The following is a 23152-nucleotide window of genomic DNA, read 5'->3' as shown; positions in this document are numbered from 1 at the left end:
TAAAGTCTTTTCTCAATAGCTGGCATTTTGTATTTAAATCTTCTACAGGCAGTGGAGAAGCTGTGTAAGAAGGTGTAGTTAATTTTCTCTTATGGCAAATGTCCAAAAAAAAGCAGTTCTTGAAGTGTGACTCAGTGAGGGACATGACCAAGTAAAGTAAAAGATGAGGTCACAGGGCAAGGTGATATGGATAGAGACTATATTGCAGGTTCTGGGCAAAAAACGTAATAGCACCTCATCAGGAAAAAGAACCATAAACTTACAGCATCAGTGTCACCCTGTCAATAACTGTTCAGAAAATACCTACTAACTGAAGAAAAAACCTGCTTGCTCTGTGCTTTATGAAATCTTTCTTCTGTCAAGACTGCAGAAGTATCATGGCGTTTAGGTTGTGTTTTATGTCAACTGCTTCAATGTTTGTTTTTCTTAATAGTTCAGGAGTTCTTTTTCCATCTGTTTCCCTAGGTACGCAATAACAGTGTGGTATTTTGATGCAGATGAACGAGCACGAGCTAAAGTAAAATATCTAACAGGTAATCTCTTGTTAATTTCTTTTGTGTCCTTTTTTTCTGGAGGAATAGTTAAGTAGTCCAGCCTCATCTCCTTGGCCCACCCTGTGCACAAAAAGGGGGAGAAAACCAGTGTAACTCAGAGTCAGGTTTTACAGGGAAGGTGACCCAGTGGTTGAGCTGCTAGGCATTGACTTGGGAAATCCAGGTCAATGCCTTGTCTTGCTCACACTTCCTCTGAGACCCGAGGCTGCTCAGTAGTTTTATACAGGGGATGCAGCTTGTCCCTAGTCTTCTCTCCCTAATAGGTGTGGAGGATAAATACACTAGAGACTGTGAAGCAGTGCAGAACTGAGAGCCCTGGAAATAGCTTTGATTGATTATAGTGATTCAACAAGTGAATACAACTTAACTTGACTAGAATCTCTGTATTGGAAAAACAAAGCCTAAAATTAAAATCTGGACTCAAAGACTGGAGTTACTTCCTCCATTTCCAATTCCACATATCTAGCATCTGTTTTCCTTTTTTGGCTTCTCCCTCAAGAGGAAGTTGATCTAATTTTCCTGTTCAAATTAGCATTATAAGGAGAAATGGCCTAGGACTTCTGTCATGCTTGTAATTGCCATCATAATTTTGTATTTGTTACAGTAGCACAAAAATAAAAATCAGGTGTACCACAAGTGCATACATGTACAGGGCTACTTTCTCCACGGTTTCGTCAAGAGCTCTGAAACTGATGATGTTGAAGATATGTGCCATCATTTCCAAATGACATTTCCATTCATTGCTGTTAGGCATCTGAAGCTCCTAAGTAGCCCCAGAGCTATCTGGTGGCTGCGAAAGCTGGGGTTAGGTCAGTCCCCATTGGTGCAGCCGGTGACTGTGCATTTCGGGAGCGGTAAGAGTGATGCAGCTCCTGCCTGGCTTGCGAAGAAACGCAGGGAGTCCCTCCGCTCCAGCTGGGCAGCCTGTCCCACTGCTCGGCAAGGCACGGTGGCTTCCCAGGCAGTCAGGAGTGCCAGATAACGCCTGCCTGGTCTGTGCAGGAAGCCTCTCTGTCTGCAGGCTCAGCTTCGTGTCACATGCGTGTAACTGTGCAGCTCCTGGAGCCAGCCTTGTTGGATCAGAGCTGTTTCAGTTATCTCTGCACAGCTTCAGCTCCTGCCCTTTCAAAGAGAGTGCAGGAAAGTAGTTCAGATGGGCTTATGTCTGCAGGGACAGTGCTCCCCTCACCCACCCCGTCAGCCCCTCTCCAGGGTCCCCCTAAACTGCAGGCACTTAAGCAAGGAAGGCTGGGTTGGAAGGGTTGTTTAAATTTCGGTATAAGTTGCCCTGTAATTAATTTATATTATCATATTGTGATTTCAGTTTTCATTTGCAATTAAAATTGCTTTCTTTGCTCTGTATCTGCAGCAAGAATTGTGCAAGATGGTTTTTATTTTCTACTGACAAAATATAAAATTACAGAATAAACTGTCATAAAATAGAAAACTTCATTTTTGGCTTAGTGTCAGTCTAACTAAAGCCATGCAGAATAGTGAATTTTTCCTGAATATGTGATACTGTGTCTGTTAACGTTTTGATAGTCAAACTTTTATTTGGGGGTACCTGAAGTTATCTAGGTCAATTTTTAGAAAAAAGGACAGAAGAGGTGTAGGCTGCTTGGTGGTTTTGTTTTGTTTATTTTTTTAGCAGTGAGTCAAATGGAATGTTACATTTCAAAAATCTCTCAAAGTTTCTTTATGAAAGTAAATACCCAGAAACTCTGAATATTCTGATACAGAATAATGGACAATATCCTTAGATTGACCATTCTTAAAGCGTACATTTAAAGGCTGAGATAATGAGCTCCAGAACTGCATGTATGATGTGAAGTATCTGGTTTTCTACTTGGGCAGCCAAATAGATGCCTACTTTCAGAGATGATAAGTAACCACGGCTCGTTAACTTTACAGAGCACAGGATACAGAGTATGTATACAAAAATATCTTGCCAGATCATATGTGCTAGACAATCTTCGAAGTACTCTCTTAAAACTAATCTGGAAAGTGATGTAGCAATTCTAAAGACTGTACTTTGATAAATGCTGAAAAGTAATACCAATTTCCTTTTCATATTTCTGCAGGTGAAAAAGGTGTGAGGGTTGAACTTAACAAACCTTCTGACTCAGTTGGAAAAGACGTTCTATAAGCCTTTGATTTAGCAACTCCCCTTGCTATTCTCCCTGATAAATCTTGATGCTATCTATTAACTTTTGAATGTGAATAACAAGATAAAGGAAAATCAACAACAAACCAACATTTTAATAAAGAAGCAAACAGTGTTTCCATGTTGCATCAGATAGAAGGTTCTTTGACTGCTGAAGCATTGTACTATGTGATTGTGACTCCAGGCCTGTGACTGCTTATGTGAAGAAATAAGCAATCAGTAAGAAACAGCATATGCATCTGGACATAAATAAGTGCCCTACATAGAATTTGTCCATCCTTATATTTTGCCAGACCTGTCATCCAGCTGAATCCAATTCATCTCTCCCTTTTTTTATATGGTAAAAGTTTGAATTTTGGGTAATTTTTGTATGACCAGGTACAGTTTATCAAAATTGAGTCTTAAAAAAAAAAAAAGAAAAACTGAAAAAAAAGAAAAAAAAATTACAGTCTTCTCCAAAATAACATGGATCTATTTTTGTAAAACTGTTCATACTGTTCTCCTCTGCCATGAAAGACCTAATTTAATGTAAGGGTTGCCAGTAACTAATAATCACTTTAATTTTCTTTACACCTTAAGTCGGAAAAGGAGCACTTTAATTACCAGCTAAAAACCTGATTGTTTTATATCATATCTCACACTAATCTTAACTTTTAAAGATTGCTGCTGTATTGTTTTTTTGACTATGTCCTCTTGAACCTTATTAACAGAAACAAATCAGTATCTCGCTATTAGTAACATTCAGTTTGTGGTTTTGTATGTTGAATCCACAGAGAGGAAGTTTCTGTCTCTTCCTTGTTTTTTGGTTTGGTTTTTTTTGGTTTGGGTTTTTTTTTTTTTTCAAGTGACTGGCACTAAGTGAACTTGACACTATTGGTTGCTGTCATTGGCTTTGGGGACCTGGTAAATACCATCGAGTTACAAGAATATACAAGGGCTTTCCTAGGCTATTAGAGGTACCCAGAACCTCCTTATGTACTTGACAGAAAATTTTGAGCTTTCTCCCGTTTTCTAAAGAATACTTGCCACCCCCCTTTCCTTTGTATATAAGTTAATAGAATATCTAAAATTCACTTTTTTAATTTCCTTTTCAAATGTTGGTGTCCCATGCAGTCTGTAAGTTGACACCTTGATCTATTATATAGTATCAAGGAGATGGTCAGCACACTGAAGCTGAAGTGCATCGCTGTAGGCTCCTTCTGCAATACATCTTTAGGTTTTCACTGTGCTGAAGGATTTCCCCAAAAAGGCACTGCCCTTTGATCAATACTGAGGTATATATTTAGTAAGAAAACATTTACTTTCTTTTACATTGTTTTCTTTTTATCAAGGAGAGGGGACATCACAGAATAAAAGATGTGCAGAAACTTTGATGTTCTTATTTTTAAGAAATGGATGTTTTGGACACTGATTTTTTTTTTTTTCTTCTTTTTTTTTTTTTCCTGAGCTTTAAAAGCTTGAGAAAACAAAAGCAAATCTATAAAAGACAGCATTCATATTTACAGGAGTTTGGGGGTTGATCAACTTACTCACTGCAGTTTTCTATCTGTCCCTTATTTCCTTACTTAGCCAAAACAATGTGAGTGTACAGAAATATTTCTGTATATATTACACTTGTGACAATTTTAGCATCTGTATAGTTTGTATTCAATTAGAGACCTTTTCTATGGAAAGCTCAGTAATTTTTTATTAAAAAGATTACTATTGTTCATGTAAAACATGAAAAAGCTAATTGTTTAGTAACAAACTGACAGAAGGGGGAAAAAATTCAGTATTGGTATATCCTTTAGGAGAACCAACAAAAATCCCAGTTTTGTTTTGATTTTGCTTTTCTGGGTTTTTTTTAGTAAGTTCTTGCCCTTTACAGTTTTCTTCGTCTTTCCTCTTTTCTTCCCAGAAAAACAGACAGGATACCTTTACTGTAAGTGCCTCTGCCAACCTGGCCAAGGAGTGCAAATCTTCATTACTGTCTGGTCTGCAGTGCATTTAGGCTACAATGAAACAAGCAAAAAAGCCACCTCTTTCTACTTCATCTTCTTTAGTACTACTTTAACGGAGGTTTGGTTGGTTTTGTTTTAGAAATGTAAGCATAAGCCTTTAAACTCATTTCAGTCCCTCTGTAATTCAAACTGCAGTTACACGGTGTATCAAATTCTAATCACACTATAGGTTTGTGCTTGCCAGACAGGTTTAAAAAGTGCTTAATTTTTCACTCCATGTAAGTCATTACAATAGGGTCAACAAATCGGGTCAGCCATTTCTTCAATGTTCTTTAGAAACTGTTCATTTCATGTCGGTTGAATATTCAGTCTTGAGCATCACCAAGCAGGTCCTTGTTTTAAAACTATTTTTTAAACTGTCTTATGATCTGTATGTGTCTAGTCCTGGTTAAAGATAAAGCTTCATAATGCTATTTTTATTCATGATGTTAGCTGGCTGTGAAATACAAGACCTTTATCTATAGCAGGCAAAGAAATTCAGGATTCATTTACAGGTTGCCTATAAAGTTGTGTAATTTGAAAAGCAGTGTTCATTATGAAAGAGCTCTCAAGTTGCTTGTAAAGCTAATCTAATTAAAAAAGATGATGTATAAAGGTTCTTGAAAACTATGTGGTTATTTGTAATCTTTGTAACTTCTAAAACTACTCCGTAGAAACTGCCCCCGATAAAGGGGGCCTGTGGATTTTTGGTGGTTTTGTGGGGAGTATTTTGGTTTGTTGTGATTTTTGAGAGTTGGGGTTTTGGGGTTTTGTGTTTTGGGTTTGTTTTTTTGGTTTGGTTTGTTTTGTTTTGTGTTTTTTTTAAAATCAGAGCTATTTCTGCTCTGGAGAAGGATCTGGTTTGGTTTTGGTTTGTTTTTTTTTTTTTTTTCTTTTTTACACTGCCTGCAGTTACCTGGGTGTGATGATAATTTTCCTGATGATTTTCTCCCTCAAAAACAGCACCAAGTTTAGGCTGGCTGAAGAGTGATGGTGGACATAGAGGCAGCTCTGTTTTTTTTACCACTTTCTGACAGGTACATGAGATGCAAAATGAAAGTCCTCTTCAAACAGGATTTATAAGGTTTCATGGGAGCTCTTCAGTTTTACATGGCTCCCAGTGAATTATGAGCCCTTTGAAGATGGCAGAAGAATGGTGGAGTCTACAGATGCCAGCCCATACGATGCCACACAGTTTCCCTAAGCTTTTTGATGAGCTTTGTAATGACTGTACAGTAACCAAGGAAACATCTGGCTGGCTGTGCTTCTGCTGTTGCTCTGACTCTTGTGAAGCCCCCTTGTGTGTGCTTGTCTGTCTTGTGCTGGTTCAGTAAGAGTTACCTGGATCTCCCGATGAGTCTGCCAGCCTTAGTGCACCTTTCATCACACTTGGTTACTTGCTGATGGTTCTTGCCCATGTGTTAGATTGAAACCTAAGTGCAGCGCAGCACTGAGCTGATCCCAAAGTGCTTTGAGGCTTTTTTCATGCTTCAGTGCTGTATAACTTCTTACATGTTCTCTTGAAATGGCCTCTTTCCCATTTTTGTTTTACACTGAACAAGGAAGAAGCCTTTCTAGTGCTTGCAACCATCCTATGTAGACGTGATTTTTTTTTTTTTTTAATTATCACATTGTTGAGCACAGTGTGCAGGAGGATTGTTTTCCATAGTAAAGTCAAACACTGCATCAGCGAAAGATGAAGTCTCTCTTGGGCGTTTCTCGAAAGATGCTTTCAAATCTGAGAGGAGGCTAGCTGACAGCCTGTACCTTATGTGAAACATCTGGCTGTGCTGACCACTTTAAGGTCAGGAGTGAAAAGATCACATCTTGTAAGTCATACTTACTGGTAAGTATAATCAGACTGGAAAGTACTATTTTTTGTGCTTGCTGAATGCTTTGAAGAGGAAGGGAGAGTGCCAAGTGACAATAGCAAACTCAGTCTCAGAAGTGTAGCGTGTGTACCTTGCCTGCAGGCAGGCATGCAGATACAGAGATAGCTGCATGCACTCGCAAACACATAGTGGGAATTTATGAGTATTGAGAAGCAAAGACTTTGAAGAAATTCATGGGACTTAACTGGATTTGGATCTCATCTGCTTTTGGAGGGTGGGGGGAGGGTGGGTATGGATCTGCAGAAACTTGGGTCTCCCATTGTCAGCTTTCATATAAAATACTCAGCTTTTTTTTTTTTTGCAGATGTAAATCTTGAATATAAGTAGTTACTGCAAACGTATTGAAGTCTGTTTGTGCTGTTACACTGCTGCAGGAGCTGTGTTCACTCCGGAACATCTGCTGAATCTGAGTTGCTTGACCGTGTCTGGTAGGAGTGGATAGCAGCTGACAGGAGTGGGTTGAAGGTCCTCTGTCCTACCAGACAAAACCAGTTCCAGAGAATTCGCTTTGTTGACACTTGCTACCGCTTACTCAGTTCCATCCAGCTTTTCCCCATAGCTTTGAAGTTGAGTGAATATACAGCACATTTATCCCCTTCCTGGAAAAAGGAGAAGAAAAAATGTGTCCCATAGCTCCCAAATGGATGAGCCAGGTACTAAGAGCTGACTAAAAGTGGAAGGGGCAGATGAGGTGCAAATCACCAACCCATTGGCGATAGACTCAAGTCCTTGGCAGGACAGGGAGGAAGGAATGAGTTAAATAGAAATGGTGAAGCAGGATGGGAAAAGACTGATGCATGAGACCAAGATTAAAACACGTGTGTATGGCAAGTATGAGGAATATCGGACATGCCAAGTAAAACTATGCTATAGGTGGTAGCTTTGGGGAGGAACATGAAGTGTGAGGAGAAAGCGTACACAGTGTGTGTGCCTCAGGAAAGACAGTTGTTGATGCATCCCATCCATCCTTCCTCTTCATGGAGGTGTGTTGCAAAATAGCATGTTCTTGTCTCTGAAGATGAGAGGTTTGTAACTTTTTGCTTGAACTAGGAGCTGGTTTCCTTGGTTGTCTTCCAAGTTGTAAACTGTTGGACTTTGGGGATTTTTGGGGGGATTTTTTTTGTTGGATTTTGGGGATTAAATGTGCAGCTCAGGATTAAACTTCTATTGGTAATAGTTCATGGGTTTTTCTGGAGAATTTACTGTAACTACCTTGTATATAATGTGGTGACAAATGCTGGAAAAGATGACCAGTTCATTTACCCTATAAGCCCAGTACCAGCATCTTCACATGACTCAAAATTTGCAGGGAATGCCTCACATCTGAGCACAGATGGACTAACAGCTTGCCAGCATCACGCACAGCTGACTCATTGCTTCAGGGCAGTGTTTAAACTGGAAACCCATTATTTCTTTCAAATGCTGTTGGAGATGGGAAATAAAATTTCATCACTGAATATTCAGCATGTGGAGCCAGTGCTCCTTGTGGGTCTGTCTGTGTGTCAGTGTGGTTTGCCAGGGTGGAACCCGTTCCTGTCCTGAGCTCGTTTCAAGGGCTTGTGTGCTTCAATTTTGGTTTTGCTCTTAAATAAAATATGAATCCAGAATTACTAAAATGCAGAGATTTGACTCCTTTCACATAGAATGCCTAATACCTGAATATTGTATTGGGTTGTGAGCTGGTCTTTCATTACCTAAAGAAAGCGTCAAACAAAAAACCAAGCAAAAATCTTAAGGCGAGTCACTTGCTTAGGTTGTAAGTGGATCTTGCTTACACTACTGTATGTAACCAAGCTTTATAAAACTGCTACTAAAAATTGCATTATAGCAGAGGGCATGGTGGCAGCTCTAAGAAACATAAGGAAACTAGAATTTTGGAGCTTGATTAATTGCTGTGGCAATCCTGGGAAGTTTTTCCAAACAGTGAAGACGGGTGTCAAAAAAACCCAACAAACCACTAGCCAGCAACAAACTAAACGCTACCACCCCTAAACCTGAAAATCTTGGCTGTTGGTAAGTGCTGTACCTTGGGTTACTGGAACTGAAAGATATTTCAGAAGAACTGTTTTTATTTGAGCACTTGGCAACATCTTTGGACATCAAGGAATAAATATTCCTCCAAGGAAAATATGATTGTGGACACCACTAACGTTTGCAAAGGGAACCAGGGCCATGGGTGATAACAGAATCTGTTTTCTGAGATTAGAGTCCAGCTGATGGTGTTCCTGATAGCAAAGAGCAAGGTTTGAGCTGTCAGATTGGGCATATTTATTTTGCCTTCACTTCCTCTTCCCCAGCTGCAACATAATAGTAAGTAATGTGGTGCTGGGCACATGTCCTGCACAGTCCTATTTTAATGAACAAGCGAAAACTGCAGTAAGTTAACTCTTCAGTCCTAAATTTTTGTTATGGGTAGAACTCTTTAATGGCATGTAGGTAGCAATTTTTAAACTACTTTACTTTTCTTTTTCCCCACCTGCACTGTGAGAACACTCTAGCTTTAAAAAAACCTTGTTCAATACCGCACAAGTAGGAAACAACTGTGTGTAGTTAAGAGCTGCTGCAACTTCGTAACCATGCACTGCAATGACATAACCAAGGAGGGCATGTATTTTACGGTAAAAACCAGGCTTGTTCAAACCCAGGAAATCAGGCCAAGTGCGGGGAGGGGGGGCGCGGTCCTGGCGCCCGACGTGTGGCCGTCACCGGGGGTGCAGAAACCCTGAGGGAACCCGCTGCCGGGGACAGCTCGGGGCAGGAGCCGGGGCCGGGATCCCCCTGGTGTCCCAACCGCGACAGGGCCTCCCCCTCGGAGCAGAAAAACGTGTTCTCGGGGTCCTAGAGGGGACAAAGAGACCAGTCGCTCAATTTTAGGTGGAGGATGTGCTGCACAAGCAAAAGTTATTTCAGCTTGTAGCAATCAGAGGATGCGTATTTTGGTTGGGAGGCTTTTTTGTTGTCAATTAGGATGGTGTAAGCGCTTGTTTAGATACTCACGAGGCAGCTTTATCTACCACTAAACATCCACTGGTGCAGGGATGGAAGAGTAGGGAAGCAGGAGGTGGTTGGTTACACCTCTGGCCCTGACAGTAGATTTATAAATTTGCTCCAGTTTCCTCAGGTGAGAGTGTAGGGAGAGCAGCAGCTCCGCTTCCTCCCTCCCTGGCACACTCCCTTGCCACTTCTGCTCCTGCACATATGTGGGGGCCTCCCCTGCCCCTTGCTAACCCAGCGCTTTTGCACCCTTCCAGGCTGCATTAGCTCCCCAAGTGTTGTCCCACATGCTGTCAGCCAAGCTGCAGGCTTTTGTGCTACACCCCTTGTGTGGGTGTTGGATTAAATTATAAAATACTTGGCTGAGGAGAATGTATGGGCTGGCAAGATGAAGGCTGGCAGTAGCCTGGTGCCTGCCTTTCCAGGTGGTAAGGTGCTACTTAAGCCCTTGGCTGAGAGTTGCAAAAAAATGCCTGGAGAGGAGCAGCTACCAAGTTATGGCCAGCAGCATAGCCTCTTGCTACATGCCTTGAGTTGGTGCTGCTTGACAAAAGCTCAGTGTGGCAAGCTGCTGAGCGTCTCAAGGAAGCAAACTACTCTTGAATTGCTGAGGGTGCTCCTCCTTTTTTGGCAGAGGTGGTGGCATTATACATGACACAGCTGAACTGTGGCAGTTCATGGGACATACCCTTCAGCTGGCACTGAATTCAGTGTATCTAACCATGCTCTCATCACCCAGGAGCAGTTTTACACCAAGCTGGGGTAGTCTTTCTCTTGAAGAAAGGAAAAGGAGAGACACAAGGAGACTGGAAAGTGGTGCTGGATTCACAAACAGGACATCTACAGTTTTCAGGAGACTGACAAGTATCACTGTGACACAAGTGTACCCGCACATGTAAAAATACACTTGGGGCTGGGATCAAACTCAAAGCTGAGTAAGGATGCTTGCCCAACAGCAGAGACCTCTACTCCCTCATCTCTTCCTGTAGAAGTTAAGGCAGCATTTCCCTCAGTACCTGCTGCAGTGTGGGCATAGACTGACCATGACCATATGTGTGGTTTAGTACCTGTGCTGCTAAGGGTGCAAAGCGTTGATTTCATGTGGGAGCACTCCACTGCAGAGGAGTCTTGACATAAGGTAACATTTCTGGAGCCTGTAAAGGGTTTAAGAGGAAGGCTGCATTAAAGCAACTTCTCAGTGTTCTCTAAACTTGATGTGTCCTCACTCCTTCAGGGGATGCTTATGTCCATAACGCCTTGCAAACAGCTCTGAAGTTACGGTGTTGCTTGGGCCATGTGACTGCTTTGACAAAACTGCATTTCAAGACCCTAGTGTCAGCCCAAATGTTAGCAGTAAGAACTCTTGGGTGGTGTCCTCTTAACTCTGCCAAACTGCCTGGGAAATGTTGCCAGCTAGCTTGAGTAGTCTTTTAGGGTTTTGCAGTGCCTGAAATACCTCCTATTTCCTGTCATCAGATGCTTTTCCTGCCTTCTAAATCTCTTATAGGTAGATTCAGAGTTCATTACATCTCAGTCATACTCATGCCATCTGCAGGGCTCATAATCCATCCCCCGCCACCCCATTCCCACCAGCATGGCTTGGCAAGGAAGCAGCAATTAAAACCTGCCTTTCCAGGGCAGGGCCTGGGGCAGTGACCCAGCTCCCTGCTCCTCCACCCAGCTTGGCTCCCCAGTCTCTGATGCATGGGATGGGGGACTTATCCCTCATGGACATGGTCTGGGTAGTGGCAGTGGACATGGTCTGGGTAGAGCTGCCTGTGCCAAACCTTGCAGGGAGAGGAAGAAGCATGCACCTAGAAATAAACTGATGGTTAGAGCTGGTGTGAGCACTCCTGGGCTGTGCCAACGCAAGGGCAAGCAGGTGGATCTTAACTGTCTTCAGCTGTAATTTGACTGTCCTGAAATGGGGTTGTTAGGCAGAAATCCTAAGGTGAGGTGGGGAGGGGTTCCTGGAGATGGTCTGGTCCAGCTCCCCTGCCCTTGAGCAGGGTCACCCAGAGCTGACTGCCCAGGACCGTGTCCCAGTTGGGGTCGGAGTATCTTCAAGGATGGAGACTCCATGACCTCTCCAGGCAACCTGTTCCCATGTTCAACCACCATCACTGTAATAAAGTTGTTTATGTTTAAATTAAATTTCCTATATAGGTACTGCTAAAAGCAAATCAAAAAAATAACCCAAATAATTCTTAGCAGCATATCCTGCAGAAAACAGTAGATTTAAGACTGAAGTCCCTTACCCACAGCTTTCCATACTCCACCTGGTAGAGGTGCCATCCTTGAAGCCCCAGGGGTGTTTTATCCTCAGGATGACTCTTCCCCCTGGATGTGTTTGCCATCTGCCAGAACAGCCTAGTCTTTGTACCGTATCCTTCCACTGCAGCATTATCTAGAGCAGCCCATGCCAAGTTGTGTGGTCCTGTCACACACCAGGGAGTTTGTCTCGCTGTTGGTTGAAAAACAGCTAGCGTAAGATGTGCTGTGCACTATAAATAGCAGAGCCCCTAAGAGTCTTTGGAGTAATGCCTGTAAAATAGCAAGTGCGTGCTGGGTTACACATTAAACAGGCCAAGACCATTGGACCTGGTACACTGCGCTCGAAATGAAGGAGCATTTGAATTGGTAAAAAAACCCTGCTATTTCTTGCTCCTGAGAAGTGCTGCCCTTGAGTTGGCACAAAATGGCCAGTGCTTCCCCAAGCCACATGTGGGTGCTGTGGGCAGGCTGCATCCCACCATGCACTGGCTGCAGGCAAGGGCTGCTGAGGCTGTGCCAGCATCTGCAGGTGGGCACCCTCTGAGCAAGTGATTTGCACAGCTTTTTTGCATCATGCCTCTCTTAAAACACAACCCACACCTTTCTGGTAAATCAAAAACCACTTACAAACAGGTGCCAGCACACCCACCAAACAGATCCTTCTGGGAAGAAAGCAGGTAATTACTGAGATGCTTCTGGCAGTGGGAAGGCAAAGGCAGGGGAGCGAAGCAGTGGGGCAGAAGTGGAGTAAGAGTGGAGAGTCCCTATGGCTGTTCCTCCCATCAGTAAGTTGCTGAATGAAGCTACTAGAAGAATTAAAAACCCCAACTAAACCATATTGCTATAGCTAAGATACTGTACCAGGACTTCACTGAGCTCTAGTCCAGATCTTACCCCAGGGCTTCCATGAGTCTAGCAACAGATCTCTGAAGAGAAGGTACTTGCAGTGAACACAGAAATTATGGTCCAGAGGTTGATGTCATTTAAAGAAAATTATTTACTGCTCCTAAATTAAGCAGTGGGGGAGCCAAATATTTGGCTTGTTACTTTTTGCTCCTTCAAACGTTCTTTGTTATGCAGTCTAAGAAATGTGAGGTCTAAGACTTATTAGGACAAAAAAGCAGATGAAGTGATGTGAACGACAGGGGATGGATGGGACAGAGACTGGGTGAGCTATTCAGGCCAAGCTACTGCACCTTCTTAGAAACTTAATCTAGTCTTAAAGGAGCCTGGCCTGGCAGAAGCTAAAAGGGAACAGAGGGATTAAGGCCATGGCCATCTTCCTTTTTTAGCTTTTACACCTATAGTACACTACCCTTCCCTTGGCCTGTCACACCCTTCCATCTCCCTGGCTTAGCTGAGCCCCAGGAGTTAAGTTTTGTGTTTTATAAACCCCTCTGACTTCGTATAACTCCATCCTGCCTCTCTTGAGTTTGGTAGATGCCAAATGGTGACAGAAAAATAGATTTTTCACTGCAATGGATGAAAGCAGTGTGGTGTATGTAGACCACAGAAGAATGCCTTTTGGGTTATTCACCGAGTCCTGAACTAGAAAAAGGAGCTACTGTCTTATCTTACAAGTCCCTCTTGCAGCAAAGCTAAAAGAAACACTCACAGAAAACCCAGTTAGTTGTAAATTACTTCTCACCTCTCACCTAGTTGCAGATCTCCCCCCACCTCCATTCCTCCTCCGTTAACTTGTTCGTGGTCCAGTCAGGGTTCCTGCTGATCCATCCTCAGCCTGGAGTGCAGGCGTCGGTGAAATAGGAGTCTGCCAGTTCTGTACTTTCTGTTCTTTCCCTGTACCGGTTAGAGAGGAAGAAGGAAGTATTCCTTAAGTGCAAGGAGTGCCACCTAATGGCCTGTTGGAGAATCCCAAAGCTCCACACAGCCTGCCGTCTTTGTATTTTTTTTCCATACACACGAGTAATAGGAAAACACAGAGTATATTTTCACACACATACTGAAATGCAACTCTTTCATGGCCTGTCTACCCATAAACTATGCTTTAAGGGTAACTGAATGTAGAATGTTTGCATTCATATGCAAACAATTGTTTCTTTAAGCTCAAGACTTCAAAACAGCTGTAATAATCCAGATGCAAGTAAGAACTTGGGTATTTTAGTCCGGAGTGTAAAATTCACGAATGCTGGCTAGCAGGTAAAAAGCAGCTGCTGGAGAGCAGCTGTTTGACTGCTGTCATTACTGTGTCAGGAAGCAACAATCATATATGCTCATAGGGGAATGTAGGTCAGATGTAACCTCAGGAGGTCACCCAGTCCAACCTTTTCATGGCCTTTCAATTTAAGGTGGCAAAATGCAACAGCTGATGCATGGACACTGTGTCCAAGGATGAGCAGATCCAGCAGGGACGAAGGAAACACCTGCGGTGGCAGTTTCCTATCACCCTCCAGCCAGAGACCTCTGCATCATCCCCTCATCCGCACAAATTTCTCCAACCACTTTAGAAGAGATATCCATCTCTCTTTCTCAGAAACTCACCATTTCTTCTTTCTTGCTGTTACCCTTCCATACAGGGTAACTTGCTTTACTTGAAGGACGTGTAGTGATGCTGTGTGCATGGAAAATACAACAGAATGGAGGAGCTCCAGAAGAACACATGAGGAAGAAGAAAATCCTTACAAGCAGTTTATTCTATAGCACATCCTGCTGCTGCAGCAGCAAGAGAAGCTTTAAGTTCAAATAGCTACTTTGCACTTCAGGAATTATTCACTAGTTGTCCAGTCACAACCAAGTCCTCTCTAGCCTTCGATTCTGTAAAATATTACTACCTGGTATCCTTTATTACTAACACTGGTCCAGAGGCAGGTGGCACAGCCTGTTCCAAATGAACATCTAGCTCTCTTGAAAAACATTCCTAGAAAGGAGGCGCAGGTAACTAATTCCTACGCAGTTTGTGCAGCAGCACCTGCCCTGCCCGAGAAGCGTACTTCCACCTGGACATAAATGGCCTGTTCATCAGCGTATGCACAGGCATTAGGGTTGAACCTGCTGTAAGAATACACTTCCCATACAACCCAGATATCACAAGTGAAAACAAATAGTGGTTGGACTACCAGAGACAGTAACGTATAGAGGAATGCACATTATCACTTTTAAAACATGTCACAAAGCAGACTATTTCTATTACGTATTTTCTTGCAAGACATTAATTTTTATTAGTTTGAAGAAAACTTCTCACTCATTCACCAGAACTCATCAAGTATTCCTAGATAACATTTCCATAAAGTAAAAAATACTTGAAAATATTTGACCTTCAAGATTTCTTGCCTGATAACCAGTTTCAGGGCAACTTAAGAGCAGCCTCTTAACTATAATAATGAAATAGTTAAGTAACACCCACTTTGGTGGTTGAACCTCTAGAAACATTCCAAACAATTCCAGTAGATCCACCACAGAATGAGATTGCTTTTGCCTTTAGTTTGCAGAACCATTTGTTGACAAATAGCATGCACATGTTTGACCTCTCTCATACCTGATTTGTCTCAGAAATCAAATATATTAATTGTTTCTCAGATTTCCAGTCAGGCCACTCATTTTGCAGTTCAGTGAAGCATGTTTGTTCAAGATTCACTAGTAGTTTGTGTTGTTATAGACAGTATCTAAACTCACTCAGAACAAAGTCAACTGATAGAGAAGATGAAATTTCTCACCTTAGACCCAAATTTACCAGCATGTTTTAAAGACATACTGGTAGTCATTGTTATAATTGTGGGAAGGACACTGTATTAAAGAACAGAATCTTACAGAAACAGCATTCACAGTAACATACCCAAAAAACCAAGGCCATGACCTGTTAATAATAGCCTGCAATAGGTAGCAACTGCAAAGCCTATCCACCCAGCTCTTTGTCACCTTTATCTCTGTATAAGAGAGATCTGGGCATTGTAATACTTCATTGTAAAAACACACATGGGCAGAGGTGATGTTTTTCCACAGCTGGTCCAGAATTGCTCAACTGTTTTGAAAACAGATCTATTTTAGGACATTTGTGTATTTGAGACAGGACTTTCCTATAGGATAAGTTCCTCCCCGCCCCAACAGGCTACACTATTCACTGAATTCTACAGGTCAATTCCCATATTTGTTTTCCATTTGTTGTTCAAATGAACACCCTTGATGTAAAAGACAACATTAGAAAAAAAAATATCCATTTAACAGTACCCACAATCCTCCCTTCTCCTTTACTCTTATCAGTTGCAGTGGGAAAGACAAACCAGGAAACTGATGAGAACAATAGTAAGGGAAACATCTCTCAAAAAATGTTTCATGATGTGAGAGACCATTCATGATGTGAATCTAGCCCTCATCTTAAAAACACAATAGTACAAATACTTCTGAGTAGTACTGTCCTTGTAAATGTCAAGTTTCACCAGGAACACTGACAGATACTGCAGTTTTAAGAAAGGAAGCATGGAAAATTAACATGTCAAATCAAGTTTTAGAATCAGTACTTGTAGAATTTTCCACAGAAATGCAAAAGTGAAACTATACTAAAAATATGATGGAAAAGGCAGAGGTTGATGCAGTCGATATTCACCAACACCTGTTTTTACAGGGAAATTTAGGAAGGAAAGGTGTTAATATAGAAAGGATCTATTAAACCAGACTGTTATTAGATGTACAGGTGAGCTCACTGGTGAGTAACACAAGATGGCCACAACTGCCATGTGAAACCCAGGCTTAATGAAAATTTAAAATCCAATACCAACTTATTCAGAATATGCAAGAACAATCTGATTCACATTAAACACCTGTTAGGATCAGTATTAAAAAAAAAAAATCAATATTTTAAAAGCATTAAAATATCATTTGCCAAGTTCCATTGCACACCAGTTCATTTCCCCATTTCAAAAGGGACCAGCAAGTAATTGATTATATAAAGGCAAACATGTGCATTCAAGGCTAATATAGCCATTTAAATTTGTAGCAACAATATATGAAACAGTGTAATTATTTTTTCTCTTTTTAAACAAAAATATTTATAATCAGTTTTACAAGTAAGAAATCAAGCTGTTAACTGTTTAACCAGTTAAATGCTTTCAGTGCAGCAAGAGAACTGTTAACATTTCAGAAAGTTTATACAGAAAACACATCTGCTCAGCATTCATAACTTTTCACAGCACAACGGTTTTAGTACTCAACTGACTGGCTTGTTGGATGCTAACCACCAAGCTGGCTGGCTTCCAGAAGAAGCAAAATACAGACTGTCAGCCTGTGTCAATTTAATGCCATTTTGACCTGTAAAGCACTGAAGTTTAACTGAAAAATCATGGAGGCTTTTATGACATGGGCAGGAACAGTCTTTACCAGTATTGCTACCAATATTCCTCACAATTTTTATTTACTAGTAGTGTCAGGATATGGGGGTCAGTTAATCATGCACATAAAACCTATATACTAAAAAAATAGTGATCTTTCAACAGAGTTTGTGCAAACCATCAGAAAAAGTGGGTGGAGAAGCTAGCTGGGATCCTGGACGAAAAGACACACAGAAGACTGAAGTTCGTTAGCTTCATTTGACCACTCCAACTTTTAAACAGCAGAGCTATTTTTAAATCCTTTTTGAAAACAAGCTCCTCAAAAATACTTATTTTTTTTAATTGAGCCCTTAAGTGTAGGGCCTTCTCCTGATCTACAAAGTGTCTTGTGCCTGATTTTTTAGCACCTTCTTTGCCCTTCTGGTATTTCTCTTTTCCTGCTACAATCCACCCATTAACCATAAATGGATGCTTTGCTATGCTTTTGATGCCTATGCCTCTCCCACCTTTGACAAAAGACCACATCTGAGATTCTGACCCTCCTCTATCTTTTCAAAAATGTCACAGATGAGAAGGACCACTTGAGAGTATAACTGTGGCTTATGGAAAAAATATACTATTCAAAAAATACATGTCACAATTACATTGCCATCAACAGAATAATTCTGTAAATAAAATATTATAGGTGGTTAACTTTAAGAATGACCAAAAACACTCGAAAAAATGCAGAGGGGTCTTAAGAACAAAAGATAAATTATTAGGATTTTAGAAGTTTTAATTTTAAAAACTGCCTTGAAAATACGTAGTTTGGCAAGCACCCACCTTCTCTTGTATTACCCACATTCGCACCAGGAACATCCACCTATTATATATGTTTGTGCACTTATAAACACACAAACATCCACTTATTAGAACTTGAGCATTTGATCCTTTGGGACACAAGCAGTAGCTAGCTTCTTAGTCAGCACTGATTGTGCAATTCCACAAAACTTGTTGTTCAGCATGCTGACAGTAGTTTAAATTCCAGTTCAGAACAGGCACAGGGGGAAGTAACCACAGCTAAGCAAACCCTGAGCAAAGTAGTTTTTAAGCAATGTTTTCAGCCCTGGTTTATCCTTCTGAGACAGCTTTCTGAAAGGTTTTATGCAAGACAAGAATCAAGGTGTTCATTTATTTTAGACTCCAAAACCTCAGTCTGGCAAACAGGACAACTGACTTTTTTATCCTGCCTTACAGCACTGCTGGAACTTGCAGAGGACACTACAGATTCAGCCTGGGTTTTCATAGGTGTGTTTATGCTTAAAGTGACATCAGGACTCCCTTTTTTAATGAAATAGTTTTCAAAGGCAGCTTTGTCTCCCATTTTTGGCCACTGCTGCAGTGTATTAGTACATTCTGAGCTTTTTTTCTCAGATGCAACCTGAGCTGCTGTTGTCCGCTCAACACAAATTTGTTTCGATGGCCTGTTATAAACTGGCATCACCCTCTTGCCATTTGCAGAACCTTGGTTTGATTTTCCTTCCCTAACATGAGCAGTTTTAACAGGTGATCCACTAACATTCTTGTAAGCTTTTGTATTAGCAACAGATGGTTTAGGAAATTCATGCGTTGAAGCTAAGTTGATTTTCTCACTGGCATCATCAGTATCAAGTGGAAAGAAGATGCCGCTACGGGGTGATTTTTCAAATTTTATCTCATTTTTAGGGATTGGTATTGTCCTTACTGCTGAACGATGCTGTGAAGCAGATGTTTCACCATTTCTAACACTGTTGCTGGAATTTATGCATTTTTCTGAGAGTTCACTGTCTCCTCCTCCAAGCCGATATCCCTTTCCACTAAAAGGCACCAGATCTTGAGTACCACGCATTTGTGTCTTGTCTGCAAAATGAAAAGAAAATAAGGAAAGCTAGGAACTTTTTCATATATTAATCATGGGTTTAGTATTTTATGTTCTTCACCTGAAAAATCTGCTGCTTGAAAATAGTGCAGCAAACTAAACCTCCTGCAAACAATTAAGTTGAGAAGGAGCCTGGGAATGCACAAATAAAATGGGCCCATCTAAACAAAGCTCATGTAGTGATTGATCTGTATTTGTTTGAGTATGGACTGTATGGACAAAAACAGTCTGAAAAAGAAAAAAATTATTTTGAATACCTTTGTTAGTTGATTCAGAATTTGGAAGTTTTGCTGGCTGAGTTTTCTCCTTGGATTTCTTAGAGAAGTTCTCTGGCTCCTTCACTTTTGTGAAGGTACCTCCACAAGTCTCTTGATGCTCAACCCACCAGAAGTCTCGTGCAGAGGGCGCTCTATTCATTGAACGTTTCACATATCCAAAGTAAGGTTTTCTATTTTGACAGGGGCCATTGCATCGCCACCAGTGCTGGCGGTACGAATCCACCTCATCATGAAAAGTATGACAGATCTAGGTTTAAAAACAAAAGAGCAGTCACTCAGAAAGTTTCTGATTTTATATCACTAGCTCTACAATATGTTTTTAAAAATAGATTACCATTTCATTCCTTCCATTACTGCTACGATTTTTACATTGCCAGTTAAAAGAGCTGAACCTGGATAAAATTTGATCAACATCTAGCTACCATTAAAACAAAGCTTTTTAAAAAAGACAGGATGGGTAGGAATATGACCTGGCTATATTCTTTGAACTGCAATGAAGTCACTTCGAAAATCTGTCTACAATTTCACCCTAAATGACATACTGTTTAGAATGCATTGTAAATGATACCAGTATTGTATCCTCCCTCCAACTATTATCTTAATTGATCTTATCAGGCACATTATTTTTAAATATCATCAACCCATTAGCCTCTACTGATAAAATCTTAACTAAAACAGACTGCCCTTTCCCAAATATTATTCTGAACATGGAGCTATTCTGTCTCTGGTATCATTAAGCTGTTTCAAATTTAGAACAAAACTTTAAAGAAAAATACTTACAGAGAGTATACTTGAAAATTATATGACTAACCACTCATCACATCTTCCTCAACCCGTTCCCACCATCATTCCCAACAAAATAACTATGGAACTGGCATACACTTGGATGCAAATTTGTATTAGTACCAACTGGGGAGTGTCTAACAAGTATACTACTCATACCACACCAAGCATACTAAAAACCAAATCAGGAAAAAACTTCTGTTAAATTAAGTGGATTATGCTTACTGTGACATTGGCTCCAGTCAATCGATTAATGCGACGCATGTGTTTGCAGAACTCTGGTCCGTGAGATTCACGATCTTTGTCGTTATTAGTAACAAAAAGCAGGGCATGGATCATTTCATGCAACAGTGTCTGCAACAATGCAAATCATTAGCTATTTACTGAAAAGCATTATACATAGTTTCAAAATTAAGCTCGAAGTATTTTACTCCCCTACATTTATCTTGGTATGGATCTTATCTTCACACATTCACATGTTCGGTCTGGGTCAGAAAAACATTATACTTAAACTACCCGTCAAATCAAATTACCTCTATTCCCATACCACCAAAACATGCTGGAGAATATTACTACAATAAGTGACATTTCAAAAAAAAGGAGAAATAATCCTCAAACTTAAGTCAGATCTTTAAAAGATCATCCCCTCTACAACCCAAAAAAGGAGACACTTGGGAGAAAGTTGAAACTACATCATTTCTGTTCATTAAGCAAATCTGAATGTTGAGCCAACTCAAAGCACCAGCCCCGACAGAGGCACAAGAAGCAAAACAAAGTTATGTTTACAGTTGTATCCTTATCTTCTGGTGTTGGATGGAAAGCACACTCAGAAAATGGCTGTAGTTTTATCTTTTAGCTGAAAAGGCCATGTTTGGTTTTAATATTAGAGGATAATTTAGAAGTAAAAAAGTTGGGGTTTTCTTCTTTATAAAGTCAGTATAATAAACAAGTGAATTTTGACTTCTACTCAGAGTTGCCCATTTGGAATCATAAAACTGAAAGACTACTATGATATTGCAACACAAATGTAAGACTAAAGCCACCACTATTTTACAATCTTTAAGTCACTGTATATAAGAATCCCACTATGAAATGTAAAATGTTTGTATGGAGTGTGGGTGGAGCCACAGTACATTTTATGTGTAGATTCATACGCAATCTTCAAATACCTCCACAAGATCCTTCCTTGGTCTTAACTTTAGGAGCGGCTCACTTAGACGAATGGAACACATTCCACCTCTTCCTTCATATCTACACACTCCAGCACAGCTGAGAGAGACAGAGAAAGAAAATACGAAAAGCTACTCATTTCTACAGTAAGTGAAGAAAACTCAGAATTGGAGTTAAAACACCATCCCCTTCCAACACACTGTAGGTAACATGAAAAACCACTTTTAGAAGTTACTTGAAAAACTCAACATCAGTAAGCAAAAAAAGAGACCACAAGTTCCTCAGAATAAGCTGTGACTGAACTAGAAAAAGTTAACTATAGTTTATTAGATCTCTTGCAGTCACTTAATTCAAAGCTAGCAATCCTGGAAAAAAAAAAAAAATCACAATGTCCAGTTCCAAGCTAACCTGTTTAGAGGCAGAGGACTGTTTTCATTATAACTCCTGATGGAGCAATATACATAAAACAGAGGCTAGAGATTCACAGCAGCCAACACCAAATTAACTGCAGGTTGCTGCAATTTCACCCCTCACCCTCCTCCAACTTTTGATTCTTACTGAACCTTCATGTATCATCACTTCTGCGTGCTGAGCCAGCAGAAAACACATCTTTCTTTTTCTTGTTACTGAGTCAGTCGTCTACCAGTTCAGTATCCAAATATCTCCAAGTGTCTAAAGAGCATTGCAACCAGCAGACGACAAAAGGGAGCAGGATTCCCAACAGCCAGCAATTGCATCAGCTGGGCTGCTGCAGTACTGCAGCCTGCACTTCAAAGCCACTTTTTTTAAAATCTCAAATTTCCTCTATATTCCCCTTCCTACTCTAAGTCTTTTAATATACCACTATCATTTCATATTTGCCTCTCTGCCACGCTGTAAAACTATCTTAAAAACTGAGAACAAGAAAAATGACAGCAATACAAGTATGTTCCTTTAAGTTTCAACATACACTGATTAAGACCAAGTTATTTATTCCACTTTAACATCCCTCCAGCTTTGCCTGCACCACGGGAAAAGCCATTTATGGCTGCCAAGGACGACAAATGAAGGACAAACCAGACAATGGCAGTGACCAACCCACGTCCTGGGGTACAAACTATGCTAGAAAAGCAGGACACTCAAGTATCTGGAAGAGAAGCTGTGGCACTAGTACATCAAGCCAGTTAGGAGTAGCATATAGCGACACATGGCAGTTCCCTCCCCCTGCCCGAGACCCACAGCTATACAATGAGCTGAGCTGCCGCTTATTGGATGGGTCACGGCCTCTCCCGACAGCCCTGACCAGCACCAGCACCCCAGCTGCTGCCCGACTCCCTCCCCGTGCCGGGCTGCCCTACCAGCCAGCCCGGCGCACCCCCCCCGACGGCGTACAGGGTCATGCGCGGGCTCCACGACACCTCGACGGCCGCCAGCCGCCCCCAGAAGAGCGTCTCGTTGAACTGCACGAAGAGACCGTGCACGTCGGGGCTGGGGTCCAGCAGCTCCCAGGCCTCATCCACCACCGACAGCGGGCGGAGGGCAGAGGAGCCGGGCGAGGCCTCAGGGCACGCTGCTGCTGCTGCCGCCGCTGCCGCCTCCTTATCCTCCGCTTCCCACAGCTCCTGGAGCTGCAGCGCCAGCACGAAGTCCTGCTCCATCCCGCCCAGCGCCGCGGCCTGGCAGCCCCGGGAGCCGTTGACGCACACGCACACGCACTACACCGCAAACAGCGCCGCCCACCTCCCCTCCCACCACGCACGCGCTGAACAGCCTCTGCCGCTTTATCCCCCTCCGGCGCATGCGCGCGACATGAGCAGGGCGCGACTCCGCCCCCCCCGCCCCGCCCCGCCCCGCCCGAGGCCGGCGCTTCCCCTGCGCGGCGGCCTCGCGTCGCTCCGGGCCGTTG

At 41.8% G+C, this 23152-nt stretch overlaps 2 protein-coding genes across 5 annotated transcripts in view; one reads left to right on the top strand and one right to left on the bottom strand.

Annotated features, from left to right (window-relative positions):
- EGLN1 (egl-9 family hypoxia inducible factor 1) overlaps window positions 1-5327 on the top strand; it is a 35924-nt gene extending 30597 nt beyond the window's left edge. Inside the window, exons 4-6 of one of the 3 annotated variants that reach the window (XR_012628200.1) lie at window positions 466-533; window positions 2636-2937; window positions 4616-5327. Coding sequence is in view for 1 of the 3 variants with exons in the window: in XM_074863127.1 (XP_074719228.1) it covers window positions 466-533; window positions 2636-2700 (133 nt within the window). In the remaining 2 variants the exon portion in view is untranslated. Of the gene's footprint in view, window positions 1-465; window positions 534-2635 lie in introns of all 3 variants that reach the window. The other 2 variants (XR_012628199.1, XM_074863127.1) reach the window with 2 other exon arrangements.
- An 8243-nt stretch (window positions 5328-13570) lies between these two features.
- On the bottom strand, window positions 13571-22981 carry SPRTN (SprT-like N-terminal domain). 2 transcript variants are annotated; one of them, XR_012628198.1, is made up of 6 exons: window positions 22639-22981; window positions 21267-21366; window positions 20323-20451; window positions 19294-19561; window positions 17962-19017; window positions 13571-13657 (listed from the first exon to the last, which is right to left on the bottom strand). XR_012628198.1 is itself a non-coding variant. In XM_074863125.1 (5 exons), the coding sequence occupies exons 1-5, from the start codon at window positions 22902-22904 to the stop codon at window positions 18281-18283; spliced, it is 1500 nt and encodes a 499-aa protein (XP_074719226.1). In that variant the 5' UTR covers window positions 22905-22981; the 3' UTR covers window positions 14999-18280. The 2 variants fall into 2 exon arrangements, 1 of the variants encoding a protein (XP_074719226.1); XM_074863125.1 differs by lacking the exon at window positions 13571-13657 and having other exon boundaries at window positions 14999-19017.
- Window positions 22982-23152: the final 171 nt, after the last annotated feature.

The sequence above is a fragment of the Strix uralensis genome, chromosome 3 (genome assembly GCF_047716275.1).
Source record: "Strix uralensis isolate ZFMK-TIS-50842 chromosome 3, bStrUra1, whole genome shotgun sequence".
Classification (NCBI taxonomy): Eukaryota; Metazoa; Chordata; class Aves; order Strigiformes; family Strigidae; genus Strix; species Strix uralensis.
Note: the sequence above shows the minus strand (reverse complement) of the source record. Positions and strands in the feature narration are given on the sequence as shown.

What these genes read in the sequence shown, in the direction of transcription:
- SPRTN (XM_074863125.1), bottom strand. Translation starts at nt 22,904, where the DNA reads ATGGAGCAGGACTTCGTGCTGGCGCTGCAGCTCCAGGAGCTGTGGGAA. An exon ending in CAAGGAAGGATCTTGTGGAG is followed by an intron (nt 20,452 to 21,266) that starts GTATTTGAAGAT and finishes GCATTGTTGCAG; the next exon opens with ACACTGTTGCATGAAATGAT. An exon ending in TGACTGGAGCCAATGTCACA is followed by an intron (nt 19,562 to 20,322) that starts GTAAGCATAATC and finishes TTTTAAACCTAG; the next exon opens with ATCTGTCATACTTTTCATGA.